This window comes from Chinchilla lanigera, unplaced genomic scaffold (genome assembly GCF_000276665.1).
Source record: "Chinchilla lanigera isolate Chin_1 unplaced genomic scaffold, ChiLan1.0 scaffold00006, whole genome shotgun sequence".
In the NCBI taxonomy this organism is placed as follows: domain Eukaryota; kingdom Metazoa; phylum Chordata; class Mammalia; order Rodentia; family Chinchillidae; genus Chinchilla; species Chinchilla lanigera.
Genome location: NW_004955407.1, coordinates 22,187,012 through 22,205,629, shown reverse-complemented (window position 1 = coordinate 22,205,629; position 18,618 = coordinate 22,187,012). Strand labels below are relative to the sequence as shown.

At 30.2% G+C, this 18,618-nt stretch overlaps 1 protein-coding gene across 1 annotated transcript in view; it reads right to left on the bottom strand.

Annotated features, from left to right (window-relative positions):
* Positions 1-18,618, bottom strand: part of Ncam2 (neural cell adhesion molecule 2) — a 490,334-nt gene that overhangs the window by 15,035 nt on the left and 456,681 nt on the right. The window contains exon 16 of the mRNA XM_005375584.2: positions 7,782-7,986. Coding sequence (XP_005375641.1) covers positions 7,782-7,986 — 205 coding nt within the window. The remainder of the gene's footprint in view (positions 1-7,781; positions 7,987-18,618) is intronic.

Below are 18,618 nucleotides of genomic sequence, written 5' to 3'. Positions count from 1 at the left end.
AAGCCCTAATTATATATATATTCTCTCTCTCTATTTATAATTTTCCCTTCTTTCTTCCTTTCATTTTCTCCTTTCCCTCATCCCACTTGTCCCTTCCTTTGAGCAATTTTTTTCCCTTTCCTAATATCTATTGTATGTTTGGGTTTTATTTACTCTTTCAGGTTCTTCCACGAAGAAGACAATATGGTGTTTACACATGTGGGTCCAATTCCACAATAACTTTTTGAGTTTTCTATTTTGTACCAGCAAAGTTAAGAGAAAAACCTATGGGAATTAATGTTAAGGTGGTAATGGTAAATTGTACATAACCCTTGATGAATGCCTACAGCCACTGCTGAATGCCCAATCTGCCAGTAGCAAAAAGCAACTCTGATTCCCTGACATGGCACCATTCACCAGGGTGGTCAGCCTGTGCCCTGGTGGTCTTGTTTATGTTGCACATTCCATCATAGAAACAGCAATACTTTGTCCTTATTAAAATAGAGCCTTATTTCAGATATAGGTTTGTCTTCCTTCTCCTATCTGTGAACTTACACGGTGTTGCTTTCATTATCAGAGTATTACACACAGCATTGCTTTTAAACAAGAAGTATAGTTCACTGTCAAAGAAGTGTGGAAATGGGCTCAAGGTCATGAAATTTATTGGTGCTACCATGTTCCTACCATTCAATGTAACTAGATTGATAGGATATTTTTGAAGATGCTCTGACTGTGCTAGATGTGTTGCAATACCTGAACAGCTGGGGCAAAGTTCTCTAGAAGACTGTATGTGTCTAGTATATGGTACAGTTTCTCCCATAGCTAGGATTCACCAGTACAAGAATTATGCAGTGGAAATAGGAGTTTAATCATACACTATTGTTTCTAGTAACCCCGTAGTAATTTTTTTTCCTTACACTCTGCTAGCCTAGAAATCTTAGTGCCAGAGTTGGGAAGACTTCTACTAGGATGCAGTGATGATTCCATTGAAATAGAAGGTAAGACTTCTCTTGATCATTTTAAGTAGCTCATTCTTGTGATTTAATAATCTAACAAGGGAGTTGCACTATTGATGGAGATGAATGGCCCAGAAATTCTGAGGGAATTGAACTACTGCTCCATGATGGATTTAAGGGGAATATATTTGGAGTTGAGGAGATCTCTGACAGCATCTCCTAGGATTACCATGCATCATTATTGACATCAATAGGCAACTGTAACAATCTGATCTTAGCAGGATAACAAATGATACATGCACTTTGAATTCAGGTATGGGTTACCATCCAGGTAAAGAACAAAGATCTCCTGAAGTGTTTGCTGAAATAAAACATTTAACAGGATGCTTTGTAGAAGAAAACAGTTATAAATTTGAACTATGATTGCATGACCAGTTGCAGAAACGAAAATTTTACTTATCATGCACGTAGCTTTCTTATTTTATTAATGTGCTTGTACATATATATTAAGCACATAAATTTTTCATTGAAATAAAACATTCATTAATTTAATATCTGTACCTAAATATTATGAAATCTATAGCACATATTTGGATTGCCAAATATTAAGAAAAGAGTAAGTATCACTCAAAGAAAATCTTTGCCTTCTGTTCTGGGAAGAGAACTAATGTGCTTCTATTTATATCCAGAATATTTGTAGTATGTTAGGTGTAATTATGAACTTGTTATTGTATTTGGAAGTTAAGAATTTTGTCTAGTGAAACTCTATATTATCTCTAATGTTTTATTTAATAATTATTTTCTATTCTCTTTAACGGTTTGAACACACTTCCATTGTTATATCTTATAATCTGAGCAATGTACTTGAAGAACACAATATGTAATATAACAACCACTGTTAATTCCTATCATTTTGTCTTGAAACACTGGATCACTTTTAATGCCCTTGCTTTGTTCTGTTTATGTTTACGATGTTGGTATGCTGCTATTGTTCTTTTTTTTTCTTCATTTACTACTCTATTTAAAATAAAAAGAGAATGTTGTAAGGAGATGTGTCTAGTTGACAAGTTGACAAGGAATGGACTGTTAACAATGATATTTCGACTTGAATGGATTCAGGAACATCTAACACTCTAACAAGGCACAGTTCTGAATATATCTGTGGCTGACCTGTGGGCCTGGAAACCAAGCCGAGGGAGTTCCACCCAGTTTTGGGTTGTATGAACAAACGGGCTTATAGCTTAGATGGAATAAAAAGGAAAAGAAAGACCTGTAGAGGGTTTGTGCATCTGAACTGTGACTATTGCCCATACTTCTCATGCCTTCACATAAATGAAGTAGGATGGCTGAAGTGGGCAGGAGCTGGCACTTACTGTCTCCCAGGTGGAAGACAGACGACAGACTCGTGTATTTAATTTCCCTCAGTGCACTAGGTTCTGAAAAAAATCTGACAGATTAGGCTGTGTATAGGACCTTCTGAAGGAAGGTGCTGTTCAGTACAGAACACTTTTGTGTACTTCAAAATATTTAAATTAGAAGATATAGCAATGATATCTTGTCTATACAACATTAGCTCAAACCTTTCTTTTTAATGAACTCAAAGAAACTAGCTATATAACTATATTAACTATTGCAATGAATCAACTATTGTAACTGTCTTACTAACACGTTTTGAAACTTGGTTTCATTGATGTGTTTAATTTTTTTCTCTTTAAAATAAAAAAAAAGAAAGAAAATAATATAGACCGTTTCAAAGAAAATATTTGTCATCTCTCTTTACCTAGAAACATGAGGGGAGTTTTCTCCAGGATTCACTATGCAAACTCAGTTAACCTCTCCAAGGTGAAATTCTCAAAACTCTTTCAATCATATATGAGTGTCTCTCCTCTTGGACCTTTTGTCCTAGATTTGTCCATAATAAGTCTCTAGCAAACTGTCAATTATATTTTAGATTTTTCTACCCAAGAAATAAAACCTGCAGAAGTTTCTGCTAGTAAATATCTGCTCTGGTAAGCTGTGATTCTCTATATCTACCTGTTGTAGTTTTAACTTTGACAGCAATACTTCGTACTATATGTTCTTTTGTCTTGATTGATCTAAGAACTGTCACTGAGTTTTCCAGTTTGTTTAGTTCTTGACATGTTAGGATAGAGTAGCAACTTCCAAATTTCTTACATGCTGGTATGGAAACTGGAAGTATCATTTTTACTCTCTCAGTGTTGCTCAGCAAATGCATTTTTGTTAGATTTCATCCTTGGATAAGGTCTTGCTTCCCCTTACAACATAGCTTTTCGCTCAGTCTATTTCATCTGTCCGAAAAGCCATTATCTATATCATTTCATACATGTGCCCACACACAAAATTCAGCTAGTTAACATCTACTCCTCCACTATATTTTAGCTCCTTTATGGCTTGTACAAACCTGAAAAAGTTAATTATTTCTATTTTTCAACGTATTTATAGGAAAAAGCTGTGTTTATTCATTGAATTTTAAAATTAAAATGCATTTTCTGCAAGAACAAAATCACTGATGACAGAAACTGAGTCTGTATTCTGAGTAGCAGTTGTATTCAAAGGGCTTATATAATGTTCTACTATGCTATGTATGTCTTCAATAAATATTTGGAAATACACTTAAGCATTGGGAAAAGAGAAGTAGAAGGATAGTTTTATATAAAAGATTGTTAGCTAATTTTAAAATAAGCTGTTAAAATGCAGGCAAAACACTATTAAAATGGTTAAGAAATGAAAGATCATATGTTCTAGAACTTTTACACTAATACTATGACTTTCTTTTCCTTGCATGATATTCTACAACATTGTATTTCAATGTTTTATCATGTATCTCTATTTCTTTAAAATGCTGATAATAATCTTGGTAATATCCTTTTTTTTTTTTTGGGGGGGGGGTTTTGTTGTTGTTTTTCTCCAGTACCGGGAACCGGGCTCACGACCTTGCGCTTGCCAGGCAGGCGCTTTTGCCACTGAGCTAAATCCCCAGCCCCAATATCCTTGTTTAATTAACTAGACAATAAACTACATAATGTTACTAAGTCTGTAGTTAATATGTTTTGCATTAAATGGACATGGTCTGACAATATGAGTTGACTAGTCTCCGAATGCTTAGAATAATATTTAGAAGTTAAAGTAAATCCAATTAATCAAATCAGCCATAATATGTTTCCTACAAATATTTTACATCATTTCGTACTTGCACAATACAGCTTTGAAAGATTTGAACGCTATTCTCCAAAGGCAGAAGAAATTATCTAAATTGTATGATCAATGATAAGCATGAGATTAACCATGTGTTTTCATTTTCCCAGTTATTTCAGGTTAATTAAACTCAGCAGGATTTATATACAGAAGTTTTCAGGGACAAATTCAAACATGGTAGACTTAAATAAAAATAAGCAGATGTTGCATCCACTAGGTTGCTTCATTAGTGATTACAACTATGCCCCCAGTTAATAAGAAAACATGAAAGCACTTTTTAAATGCTTTGTCTCTTTTGTTATGAAGAAAATGAATCACAAAATAGTTGCCATGGGCTCAACTCTACCAAGAATCTACACACTTGTACAATCCTGTAAGAGTGCTGACTTGGGCCTGAAAAACATCATTTTTCTTCTTGAGTATTTCAAGTTGTTTTTACTTGGTACCCTTGATTCTAAACATTTCTTTTAAATCATCAAATATCCAGTGATCCATACAACATGCAATATCTACAATCATCTCCCTAAAACTCTTCTAGAAACTTTCCATTTTAAATACAATTCAGATTCCTTACTTTGACCAACAAAGACAATATATTAGACTGTAGACAATTCTCCATCTGGTATTATACAAGACTCTTTTTTCTGCTTTACAGCATTCATGTGCATTTGTCCTTGAATTTAGCAAGCATCTTAAGGCAACTTAAGGCTTTTGCATAAATTGTAGCGCCTGGTATTTTCTCCCCTTCCACTCTTCCATAATTAGTTTGGTATCATATACAATTCAGCTTAAATTTAACCTCCCACACAGATACTTAATGATTCAGTATTGAATATCACCTTATCATTCTGCTTTTTACTTTTAGTGTTTGTCAATATAGGATCTCTTCAGTTTCAATAGTTTATATAGTACACTTCTCTAGTAGAATGTGAGCTCTAAATGAAAAATAACTTGTTTCCAAGTTCATTTTGTGCACTAACTTTTCAAGTTCTACACCAGTGGTCATTACCTGATATTTATTTTATCAATATTTGCTCAGGGGATGATCAAGAAAAAAATGTATAAAATTCAAACTTTAGGGATACATACATAGGCATGTATTCATAATTACCTAAAATATGAGTTATATACATCTATATTTGTGTTATAATATTATGTCCTTAGTATAACAAAACCTAAAAATAAGCTTTGTGGTCTGTTTTTTCAAAATACAAATTTCTTAGGAGTTAGAATATGTTACGATGAAGAAAGCAAAAGACATTAAATAGTGAACTGATCCAACACTATTTATTATCTCTCTCATTAACACCTCACTCAGGTGAGAAACGGAGACTAATTTCTATTATTTTATGTTTTATGCTGCACAAGAAAGTTCATACTTTGAGAAGAAACCAATTTTAACTTAAAATTTATGATATCTCATTTAACTACTCGAAGATGAAAATATCCTTTATAGACATAGACAAATATTTTATTGAGATTAATATGTCAATGATTATCACGGGCAGTGTGAATCACATGGATTGTTATGTTTGGAGTGTGGACCAGACCTTCTCCCTGGACATATACAGTGACATGAAATAACGAATTGCTTTTGAACTTAACTGCATCAGAAAACTGGATTTTCCTTTTAATAGCAGACATGTAATAATTGACTTATAGATTAAAATATAGTCTATAGCAAAGATTAATTCTATTCCAATACATCCATAAATTCAATACAATTCTAATCAAAATCTTACCATAGTGTGTGTGTGTGTGTGTGTGTGTGTGTGTGTCTGTGTGTGTACAGAAACTGCAGATTAGGTAAAATGGAAATGCAGGAGTCAAAAATAATAAAGCAACTTTGAAGCTGGAGGATTTGAGAACGATTATAAAGACTTACTGATTAATAACATCTGATATTTGCTAAGCAAAGTAACAGAATAGCAATTATAGAAATAGACTCATCCTTATTTGATCATCTTGATTATACAAAAATGACGCAGAACTAGTGATCAATGCATATCTTTCCATAAATGGCGGAATTGTCTAAAGATAACTTTTTAAAAAACACATTCAAAAGTGTCTGGATTTTTCAAGTAAATTGTATATCTAAACAGAAAACATAGTATTTTGAAGATTTTAGTGGACACATAAAGTATACCTTAGTGAATTTTTATAGGCAAAAACTTTAAAAATAGGATAAAAATTAGGAAAGTAAAATATCCTACTGCAATACAATCAAGCACTTTTATTGTTCACTGGAGTAAACATTTTAGCAGTTAAAAGGAGTCATAGAATTATAAAAGAGAGTATGTACATACTTATACTTATCATATGACTATTTCCATATTATTTATTCATACATATACTTCATAATATGTACAGTATATATTATTATATATAATATATACATATGTATATTTCTAACAAAGCATATTACATAAAATAAAAAAACCATATACACACCAGTTAGTAAAGATCACCTGTTAGGAAATGATTAAACTATTTGAATGAGAGCTCAAAAGACCACACCAAATATTTTTAAAGTAAGAAAAAATATTCAAATTTAGTAGTGTTTACTTTTTTTCATTTTAGATCACTATGAACTACCACTACTTATATATTAATTAAACTTTCACTGTAGAGTAATTTGGTTAATATGATCATTTTGAAGTATTATTTAACAGGGTCTATAAAAGTTAAATATACACGTTGAAAATGCTAGAAATTCCACACTTAGTTAAACACAAAAAGAAACAGTATGCCATAGCAGCATAATTATTAATAGTTCTAAATTGGAAGGTACTAAATTACCCATGAACAATTGAATGAAAGAAGAGATTTGCATATAATCACATAATGGGATAAAAAAATACACTCAATTCCATATATACCTATACAAATAATCTTGATGAATTTCACAAACAAGACATTAAATGGAGCAAGAATATAAGACAAATTTGCATCAGAAATAAACTCAAACAATAAAAAAGGCCAAACTAATCAATTGTGTTAGAAGGAGTTATTTTGAATTCAATTTATGCTTAAATGAATCAGTTTTCACGAATAACTCCAAATACCATTATCATTTTTTGCTCAAAGTTCAGAAAGGTAAATTTAGAAGCTGTAATAACACACTATGTAGACCATGCAACACGATCAATACAAAACAAAAGTTTTGTGACCTCCACATAGTCACTTCTTAAATTGTAGGAGGTACCATATTTTTGTTATAAACTTAATTAAGTTAACTATTAACTCAGATTACATTTGCTATCTTTCTTTTATTCAATAGGAATTGAAAAAAATGGGAAAATCATAAACAGATACTATTGTGTAACTATTGTTTTATATATCCATCCACCCATCCATCCATCTTTCATGTGTAAATCATGACAGTAATTCTTTCCATTGAGGATTCCGTTTGGAGGTTTATTTTTGAGGGCAGTATTTTCAAAGTTACTGAACTTTGTAAGATGTTATACTCAGTTATATAGATATAAGCCCAGAAAGAAGGCAGCAATGTGTCCCATATCCTATAGTGAAATGCTCTACCCTGTTTTGAAAACAAAGCCCCATACAAAGGACGGGCTTCCCTGTGGCTCTCACAGTCACTGCGATAGGATATAGACGCCTGATACTCACAGGTATGCAGCTTTTCCTTCCTCAAGTTCTTTACTTTTCCCACTGGAACCACTCTTCTTCCCGCACATCCTCCTGGTGATGCACATCAATAGCCCACATTGTCGAATAAAGAAGCAGCTGACATCCGTTACCACCAGGATTAACAACAGGGCTGCAACTCCCAGGCCAATGACTGCTCCGAGTCCAAGACCATTAAAAAGTGTGTCTTAACAAAAACAAAAAGTAAGAAAATAATTCCATTAAATCCCCAGATCAGAAATCATCAAGCAATTTTTTTATTTAATATTAACAAAGATATATATTTGACTAAAGAGACAGGAAAAAGTATTAACAACTGGCAGCCTCAGTTTCATCATTATTGGGACCTATTATCCGGCTTTCAAGCCATATTTTAAGCAGCTGACAGGTTAATGACTTGAATACTCCTTTCAAAATCTTTTTTAAAAAGACTAGGCATATTCAGTATATTTCTTGATTCCCTGTGGGGAAGATAATGAATAGTATCAGATTCCAAACTATAATTTATCAGAAATTCACAGTCATTATAGACCATCACCATGTTAAATCGAAAATATAGTCATAAGTGCTGTACAGTCCTAGGTAGTGCTACTTAAATATTCCATAAGGAATCACTTTAGTTTTAAGGCTTAAACTTACAAGTGGATGTCTCCAAGCATTTAGCTTTGATACTGAATTTATTTTGAGATAACTTCCTCTGAATATTTTTAAAAATCATTACTTTAAAAGGTGCTTATATTTTATGAAGTTAATATTTTAATGAGTACATTAAAGAAGAGGAAAAATTTTACAAAGGTATGCTACTTATGACCAGATCACATCAAGAAAATATGGTGGCATATAAGAGCCATTTATCTATGGCATTTGGTTGCAGGAAATCCTAAAGGACCTGCAAAATGTATCCATGAAATAAGTGATTGAGAATAGAATGGATAATGCTGGCCCACAAAGCAAAAATGTAAATAGGGGCTGGTAGTAATAATGGTTTGTGACATGCAGTGTAGACCATGAGGAAAGAAATGCAACAATAGAAATATGGAAAAAATAAATAAGGGCAATGGGGAAAATATGCAATTGTTATCCAAAGTAATTAGAGTGAATAATTTTATAAAAATTCAAAATTATTCTTAATGTTTATAGGTAAATAATTTGTGTGCATAAGAGAATAATGTTGCAATTATCCTTTTAATTCTATAACATAGTAATGGTGTGTTCCTTACACAACGTGTATGGAACAAAAGTGACAAATACAACTGGGGGAAAAGTTGGATTTGGCAAAAGCTCTTGTGAAATAAATTTGGAAAACAAAGATTTGTTAAATTGTATCTCTGAATTTATATTTAATATTTTAATAATCTCTTGAGGAGAAATTGTTTCAAGGAAGGACAATGAATGCCCTTATCTAAATGCATCATTCGCAGATCAGCCTTGAAGATGTTGGTGTCAGGTTAGGTCTTAGCCCTTGTGGATACACTGAGTTAATGACCCTGTTGTGCATGAGTTGCTGTTCTTCTACTGCATTTCCATTCCTCCCATGGGCAGCCATAGTCTCCGCAATAAAGCCCACAGCTCAATGATAATACCACTGATTGACTTTAAAAATTCAGATTTACCTTTTCTAAGTACCAAGTCTTGTTTTATACTGAAATATGGCTGCATCAGGACCACTGCACAGGAAACACCACTGCATAGGAAAACCAGAAATTCCTGGTTCACTCACTGTTACGCATCTGACTGGATAATTATCTACCATCTCCAAGATTGAGGTATGTATTGATGTGGGGACAACTATCAACTCAACTGGAAACTAGGCCAAAACATTGTTGTGAAGCTTTTTATACAAATGCAGTTAACAAAGCAGTTTTTTGCTTTGTTATAATAAAGCAAATAATAAAGCAGTTATTGTTAATAACTGCTTAACAAAACGGTTATATTCCAGTGCACAATAAACATTTATCAAATATTGGTCATTATTATACAGTTACAAAATTCTAAAGAAATTGTCTTGTGAAAAATAAACACTATCTAAATATACGTATGAAAGTAGACTATAAAGATATTTTTCCCCATCAGTAATCTAAGGCAGGAGAGAAACTTTTATTTCATAATTATTCTTTTGGGAATACTCTTTTAAGAAAATGATTTAAATTAGGGTAGTTAGTCTCCACATGATAAATATTTCATTTGTGACATTTTCAGTGTTAAACTGATATAATGATCTTCATTTCCATCTTTAGGAAAATGATATTTTAAAACATTATATGATGATATCACTTCTTTCAAGAGAAAAATACACATTTTATCTTGAGATAAAATTGTTGAAAGTTAAATTTGCTCTTTCGTAAGTGTAAATGTATTCTGCAATTGCAGAGGATAGTGTGAATAATAAATGTTTAAATTTTAAATATTTGTCTCATCACTTTTGCCTAAGATCAAGTATAGTATCTGTTCTTATCAGTTTAAATACCTCTTAAAGTTATGTTTAATATATATTTTACTTTCAGGTTAATTATTTAATTACCTATTTTCTCATATCCTACATGTTTAGGCTATCATAACTATGAAAGTTAAATTTCCTGTGTTCTTACTAATTTTACTTGTACTTTGAATTTTTACAGATGAAATCATAAGCACATGCAAAATGATAGTCCTATGATTTGAAGGCTAATAATAATCTATCAGTGATATAAATAATTCTTCCTTTATAAATTAATTATGACATAATGGTTTAAAAAATTAGAATTGAACATAAGTAATCACTTAAATGATTTTAAAATCATCCTTTAATTTTTCAGCCTTTCAGAATATTCACAGATATCCTATCATTTTTGAGATGACACCATTGCATAGGAAAATAATACTATCAACTCTAAAGATGGATTATTGAAGTCCAGAGTGTACTAGATTCAGTTTTACATTAGACACCATCATATTAATGAGAAGATACAAATAAAATATTAGTACAATAAAAAACACAATTTCAAAATTCAAATGTTTAATATATGTATATTTTTACAACTACTGTAAGCAGAATGATTATAAACATATATTTTGAAATGAGTTACAAGAATGTAAATTACATAAAATATTTCTGGGTTGAGCTGTCTTTCTAATGATTCTTTCATGCATTGCTCATAACAAAGAAGATTTTCTATCACAACTTAATGAGAACAAATGATTAGGAATCAGAAAATTTAAACTTTTAGGGGCTGGGAATTTAGCTCAGTGGCATAGCGCCTGCCCGGCAAACGGAAGGTTGTGAGTTTAATCCCCGGTACCGGAAAAAAAAAAAAAAAAGAAAATTTAAACTTTTATCTTTGGTTCATATGAAGACATGGAAACCAAGCTGACTGTCTGCTGCACTGTCCTCGGAAATTAACTAATGAAATCAAACTATGTATTCTCCTGATGTTTATGTACTTGTAATCTAATTTTTATCAAGACATGAAAATAAAGTATTCAAATGAGACAAAAGTTAAATTCAAATCTACTACATATATGTATTTCTGTATTTCTGTATAAAAATTATTTAGAAACTTAGTAACTCAATTTTGAAATTGCTTAAAATTAGGTTTGCATACCAGTACCCTTCTTAAGTAAATAAGTGGACAATCGGAAATGTATACACAAATTTTATTTGTTATTATTTATTTATTCGGAGATATTTTAGAGAAAATTCCAATAAAACTATTTTTATATATTTGAAACAATATGGTGTTCAGATTTGCAAGCTGCCATGAAAATAGGGAAATATTGATACAAGCAAGATATAAAATACAGTGAATTTAATATGAAATCACTGTTATTAGTAATCTGAGAAGTGGGACCCTATTTCTCTACACACTGCTTTTCCTATTCTGTGTCTCCAGGATTTAGGTAGTCTACTGTGCATCCATGAAAGGATGAACCCTTCATCTTTGGTTGATACTCAAATGATTTGTTAGAAACAAAATTCTGAATATCTAAACTTTTCAATGTCTGTTAAATACCCCTGAACTGTGTCAGTTACAAAGAGGAAAATCATTGCAAAATGCATCATCACGGTTGTTTTAAAATATCATTTGACATTAGCCCATAATTGAAACTAAACAGCAAATTCAATAAATAATATTTAAATTTTTATTCTTTTTCCTCTCTAAACCAAGTTTAAAATTACTCCATCTATACTGTGAGAAAAAAAGGCTGGGGATTTAGCCCAGTGGCACAGCGCCTACTTTGCAAGTGCAACGTCGTGAGTTCAATTCTCGGTACCCGAAAAAAAAAAAAAAAAACCACCACTGATAAAAAAGTTGATCATACCTTCTCAAAATAAATTCTGTTGAATTATAACAGATAGCATCTTATACTTTATTTCTTGAACTATGCCTGGAATATTTTAATCAAAAGTACTTTAGATAGATGACAAATATTTAATGAATACTATTTGCAAAGAGCGCAAAATATTTTTCATGCATTTGTAGCTCATATATTACAAAAGAAAATATATAAATAAGTTACTATTTTATTCTTCGTTTATTATTCATAAAATATGAATACTAATACTGCTTAAAATAGTCTTTCAGAATCATTTGTAAAATCATTTGGGAAATTTAAAGCACTATAGAAATATGTCATTATTCTTTTTGCTATGCGTACTACTTTAAAGAAATTATATTTATTGTAACTTATTTTTATGGTGCTTTTTGAAAAAATTTAATTTATTTTCTATTTTACCAAAAATTTTCTAGATTACAGTAAGTATATAAATATTTCAATATTGTTAATATTTTTAAGGATGTTGCATTAAAATAATAGTGAGTGCATGTACACATTTTTTGGGAGGGGGTACCAGGAATCAAACAGGACCTTGCATTTGCCAAGCAAGTGCTGTGCCATTGAGTTATAAATTTTTAATTAATCAACTAATAATTAATCTTGCCATTCTAGGGATCAAGCAAAACACACTTTAAACTCTAAGTAACATCTCCAATCCCAAGAGCTTTACAAAACTATAGTTATTATATTTTATAATTTCTCCCAGTAAGTTATACACCTTAATGTGATTTCCATTCTTCTAATTATGTATAAATTTAAAGGTGGTCAGAAATAATCAAGATTTAAAACGTTACTTTTTATTCCTTCTTTGTACAATAAATGCTCCTCTTTGTAGTTCCCTTATTTCTGAATCCTATTTTAATTTTATATGTAAATATTAGAATAGGTACTCATTGTCTCTATTAATAATATTCTTATTGTATCGATTAATAGTACTCTTATTGTCTAAAACATGACCTTGATTTTTCCTGTTTTTGGATAAGATTATATAACTATATCTATATTTATGCCTAAGTCTAAATCTATCTCTGTCTCTATGCATCTATATATGTAACGCTATTATTTCTTCAGTGCTGCGATAAGAATATATATCTATACCTATGTCTAAGTCTGAAACTGACTTCATAACTTCATCTCTGCCTATCTCTATGTATTTATATCTGCAATACTTTTCCTTTAAAGTTTATTTTATTCTCTTTAACATGTTATTTATTTTTGTTATGTTACTCATAGTTATATTTATTTTATTTTGTGTAATATTCTGAATTAAATAATTATATATAAGATAAAATAGAATTCTCAAAAGATTGCGACAAAGTTCATCAAAATTGTCTCCCGCCAAACACTTATTTTTTTCTTTGTAGTATTTTTAGCAACACTTGAACTTTTCTCAAGTGCAAGCTCTTCAGCTACAGAAGCGTTTACAGAACTAACTGAATGAAAGCTCTGTGGGTACAACACAGACTATTTCATACATCCAAAGAAGTTTGGAGGAAAAACTTATGTCATGTTAGTAGTATGTCATTTAGCTGTGAAAAAGAACTTTGTTTTCAGTGAAAACTGCAAAGAGCCTTTCTCATGTCTCAAATGTAACGTCATGAAGTATTAAATATTAAAAATAAAAATTAATAATTTTATAATTTTAAAATATAGTTTTATTAATCTTGTAAAAGTAAAAACTATATATTGTAAACAAAGCTGTCATTAGAAATTTTAATGGACACACATCAGATTTGTAAGATACACAACCATAGAAAATTTTGAAATATCTAAAGTACTTATACCATCGAATATATATTGTATCTCAATGAATATTGAAGTGTTAAATATTTTTGATGTGATACTACTTTGTGACAAAATTCTGCCTAAAATAACATTAAGAATGACCAAAATATTTTCTGTATGTCTTAATTATCTACTTAAACTTTTCCTTTTGAAATTTGTTCTCATATAGACTCTATTTTCTCTACATATTGTTTAAATCTGATGCTACTTTTTTTCAATTTTTATGAATACATTATATTTCCCACAAGAACATGAAGATTTATTTAGTATTAGGAAAGGAAGGGAGTTGTGTAGATCTGAATAAATAGATCAGAATATATATTGGTAAAATTTGTCAGAAAAAACAGATAATTTCAGTTTTGGTTCTTTATTACCTAAGTTCATTTTTCTATTACCATTAAACTTTTCTATCTATACATGAAATAAGATATCTTTGTAAAAATAGAAAGTTATTTTTCAAAGATACTATGTTATAAAAATGAAAACTATCTTTACATTATTAATATATAAAGGTCATTTTACAGTTAGTTGTGCTTTGAAATTCCACAAGGCTAATTTATTCAAAAAACATTCAAGAGTCCTTTGGGTTTGCTAAACTTACACGGCAATAACTGAAAAAATATGAAAAGGGTCTGAGTGATATGCATTGTTATATTTATCAGAGTTATAAAAATTTAAATTTTGTCTATTCACTTCAATGTGTCCTAAGCAGCTCAATTTCTGCTTGCAGATATACCAGAAGTGTAGCACAAATTAATAAAACTGCGTGCCTTCAACATATTTGATCCCTCATTATTTCTATTATTATATGACACATCTTTATACACTTAAACTATCAGCTACAAAATAGAAGTTTAATTTATTCTTTAAAATGCATTTCAAAAAACCAGCAAGATCTCTTTCACTATGTGTATGCATAAATAAACTGAGACACATGGAGAATATTCACTAAAAGTAACAAATTATCAAATTATCCCAAGACATATATTATATACATACAGTTAAATTAAGGAAGGCAGTGAGAATGGCACGTGCTGTATAACTCACTATATGTAATTCTTGATGTGGCAAATCTATAAAGATGATAAAAAGATGAGTGTTTGACAAGGGATAGAAGGAGGAATAATACAGAGATCAGTAAAATTACTATGTAGGATAATGTAATGGTGGCTGCGTGTCATTACACCTGTGTCCAAGCACACAAAATACACCTTATCAAAAGTGAACCTTAAGGTAAACTACAGCATCTGGGAGATAATAATGCATCAACTGAGGCTTCGTTGTCACAAATGTGCCAAGCTCATGTTGCAAATATAGATGACGAGAAAGGGTTAGCATAAGTAGGGGGAGAGATGTGTAAGTCACACATCTGCACCTCCCTTTCAATTTTGCTATGTGCATTAAGGTGCTCTAGAAAATAAAGTTTATTTGTTCGGGAAAAAGTACAGTGACACCCTAATGCTTGCATCGAAATGGTTATTATACATGGGTTGTTGTTCATAAAAAAGTTTACTATGTCATTTACCAACTAAGAAGAACAAATACTAAATAATAAGTAACTGACATACGTGTTAAGTATTTTAGCCTCGTTACTGAATTATCAGACCCATTGGAGACCCATACTATGCTCTTCTCTAGAGAAGTATTTCCTTCTATTAGTTCAAAGTTTTTGATTGAGACATGCAAAGGTACAATAAGTCATAGGCTAATATAGGAAAATTCAAAAAGAACAGAAAAGTAGCATATTTTTCTTATCACCTTTATGAGTCTAGGCAGGTTTGCATTTAATACATCCTATAACTTATTCATCTAATTCAGCATTTGTGGAGTTAAATAGAAAACAGCATATTGAAGTTTGTAGAAAATGTACTTAAGACAAAAATGCTTATTTAAGAAAATAATTTTTATTTCAAAGATATTTAATAAAGAGACTTTTATTTGGAATATTTATTTCTAAACACTTTAAGTTTCTCTTTATGACATTAAATAAGAAATAGCTAAAGAAGCAAGCACATAACTGTTGTCCAAATTATGAGAGGTATTTTTTTAAATTTTCCAATTGAAAAAGGTACTAAAGTAGAAATATATTTTTATTTATAGGGATCTAGAAAAATATTATTTTACATTAATAGGAAATAAACTAAATCCCCAAAATTTACATTATATAATAAGACATTTTCAGAAAGTATGTGAAAATCAGAAATAGATTAAAATTCACTTAATATTACACTAATTCTGGATATAATATTCACATTAATCATGTGAAAACAGCTTCATGTAAAAATTTGAGTAAAAAAGATAATAGTTGATTAATCAAAACAACGTGTTTACTGGAAGCAACTGTGGTAGGTAAAAATGTGACTATTTCCCTACCATACTGATTTTCTTCCATAGACCAATCCAGACGAAATCCAAGAAAACAGGTCACAGATGTATGACTATTTAAGTTTTACACTACAGATATATGTACAGCTAAGCCAACTGTAGTTCAACAAACTTTGAACAAATACAAGAAAATAGAGTTCAAGTTGCTCAATGACGTCAGTGACTATTTGACTTCTCTAATTCTCAATTTGTTGCCTTATGAAAACTATATTGTTTGGTTACAATATTTCTATATTTCTTCAAATTTTTTTACATTCTTCAGAAATGGCCCAGTATAATAGTTATTAAAAATAATGTTGTATAAAGTTACATGGCAATAACTACAATGAAGTCCAACAGTTGTGAAATAATTCTCCATTGATATCTTCCTTTTGTAAATGAGCATGAGAAAAAATATAAATAAGAACAGTAAAGACAAATGACCATTTATCTAGCTTATTAATTTCTGCAATTACTGAATCATCAAAAAGTACATATACTACAAAACAAAGATTTGATGTTAAAATTTAATTTTGAAAGGTATATGTGTGTTTAACAAGTGGTTTAAATAAATGCATATACATATATATTCATATACATACAGAGTGAAAGAATTTTTGGAGTGGGCTGTTTTGGGGTAAAGGAGATGAGATATGTTTTGAAATATTTCAATCTTGAATATTTTTCTCTGCTGTTATTCCTGTATTATTTAATCTATATCTAGCAATAAAACGCTATTGCTTTTCAAAAGGTTATATACACAGATAAATATATACATGTACATATATACATATTTTCTTATACATATATCATTAAAAGCTTTGGAGGGGGCTTTTATAGTTAGCAGTAAAATATTTTATCATGTTTGTGAAAGACAACAATTAGTTTTATATTCAGGTTTATTCCAGAAGTATTTTTCACCATAAAAACTAATTGAATAATTTCCATAATGAAAAGTAACAATGAGAATACAAATTCAGTAGTCTTGAAACATATTCTTCTAAACAGGTCAAGTCATAAGGCTGGAAAATGTAAATTATTCTATTTTTCTTGTCCTCACTAGTCTCACTTAATATATGAGGGAAATATCATTTATTTCAGATAAAGTATTGTTCTTAAATCATTTCCAGGGTCTGGTACCGCTGGTGTTCAAAATAGGAGCTGCCTTTATTTTGTAATTATTGTTATTATTCATAAAATTTTGAAGTCATTATTTTTTCATATCGTAGCAGTAAATGAGCAGAGAATGTTAATGAGTTTCTATAATTATATTCTTGTAACCAAACTGAAATAAATTATCATAATGCATGAACCAAAGGAATTTTAGAAAGATCACTCTAGGCATTTCATTGCATTTATGAACTTTTGCTAGCAATGGAAATTACTCCACAATCATTCCATTGCTGCAATTATTAACTATGTTCATGTGTTTTATTAAAATATTGTCTCACTATTTTTTCTAACAGTAGTGATTAAAAATTTCAAGAATACTTTAGTATTCATATACTATAAGAATGTGTAGTGGTGTTCTTTCTAAATCATTTTATACTGTGGTAAGTTTAATGAGTCTGCAGATATTTTATTTATCTAAAAATTGAAATAATTCAATAAGAATATGTGTATTACAAGTTCCTGACATCAATAATTATTGAGATATTGAGCTTCAAAGTTAGACATGAAAACACAACGAAGACAAAGGGGCTATGCCAGTAATAAAGAAAACACATATAACAAAGTTTTCCATCAGTTTTCTTTATTACAACAATGGAGACACAGAGGTACATAAAATAAAATGACATTTAATATATTATGAACACATGCATAGGATTACACACAGTGCTGAATATAATGCAGGACGTTTTAAATAAGAGATGATACCGAGGACGATACACTTGTAACATGTACATATTTTTCAACAAAATAATCTATGATGAAAAAAATGCAATTAAAATGATCAAATCATTCACTTTAAAACAGAAGCATTATACATAAAATTAGTGTAAAATATAAGCCAACGTTATTCTTGAATCTAGTTCATGAATTGTAAATGTTATTTCAAACAATAATTTTAATAAGAAAAAAAAAACAGCCGGCAGATTTTTTTCATAAAACCTATTTAGTACATATATAAGATGAAAGTAAACCAGTATAATTATTTTTCTAAATTATGCTATGCTTTAATTTTATGCAATCTTCACAACATTTAAATTTATGTTTTATTATCTAACATGGAATGTAAAGAATAAGTTAAATTAAAAATACAGATACATAAATAATTGTGATTTACCTGTATTTGATACAATGACATTAAATTAAATTGCACTTGAACTGAAATTCAATTCCATTGGAGGAATGT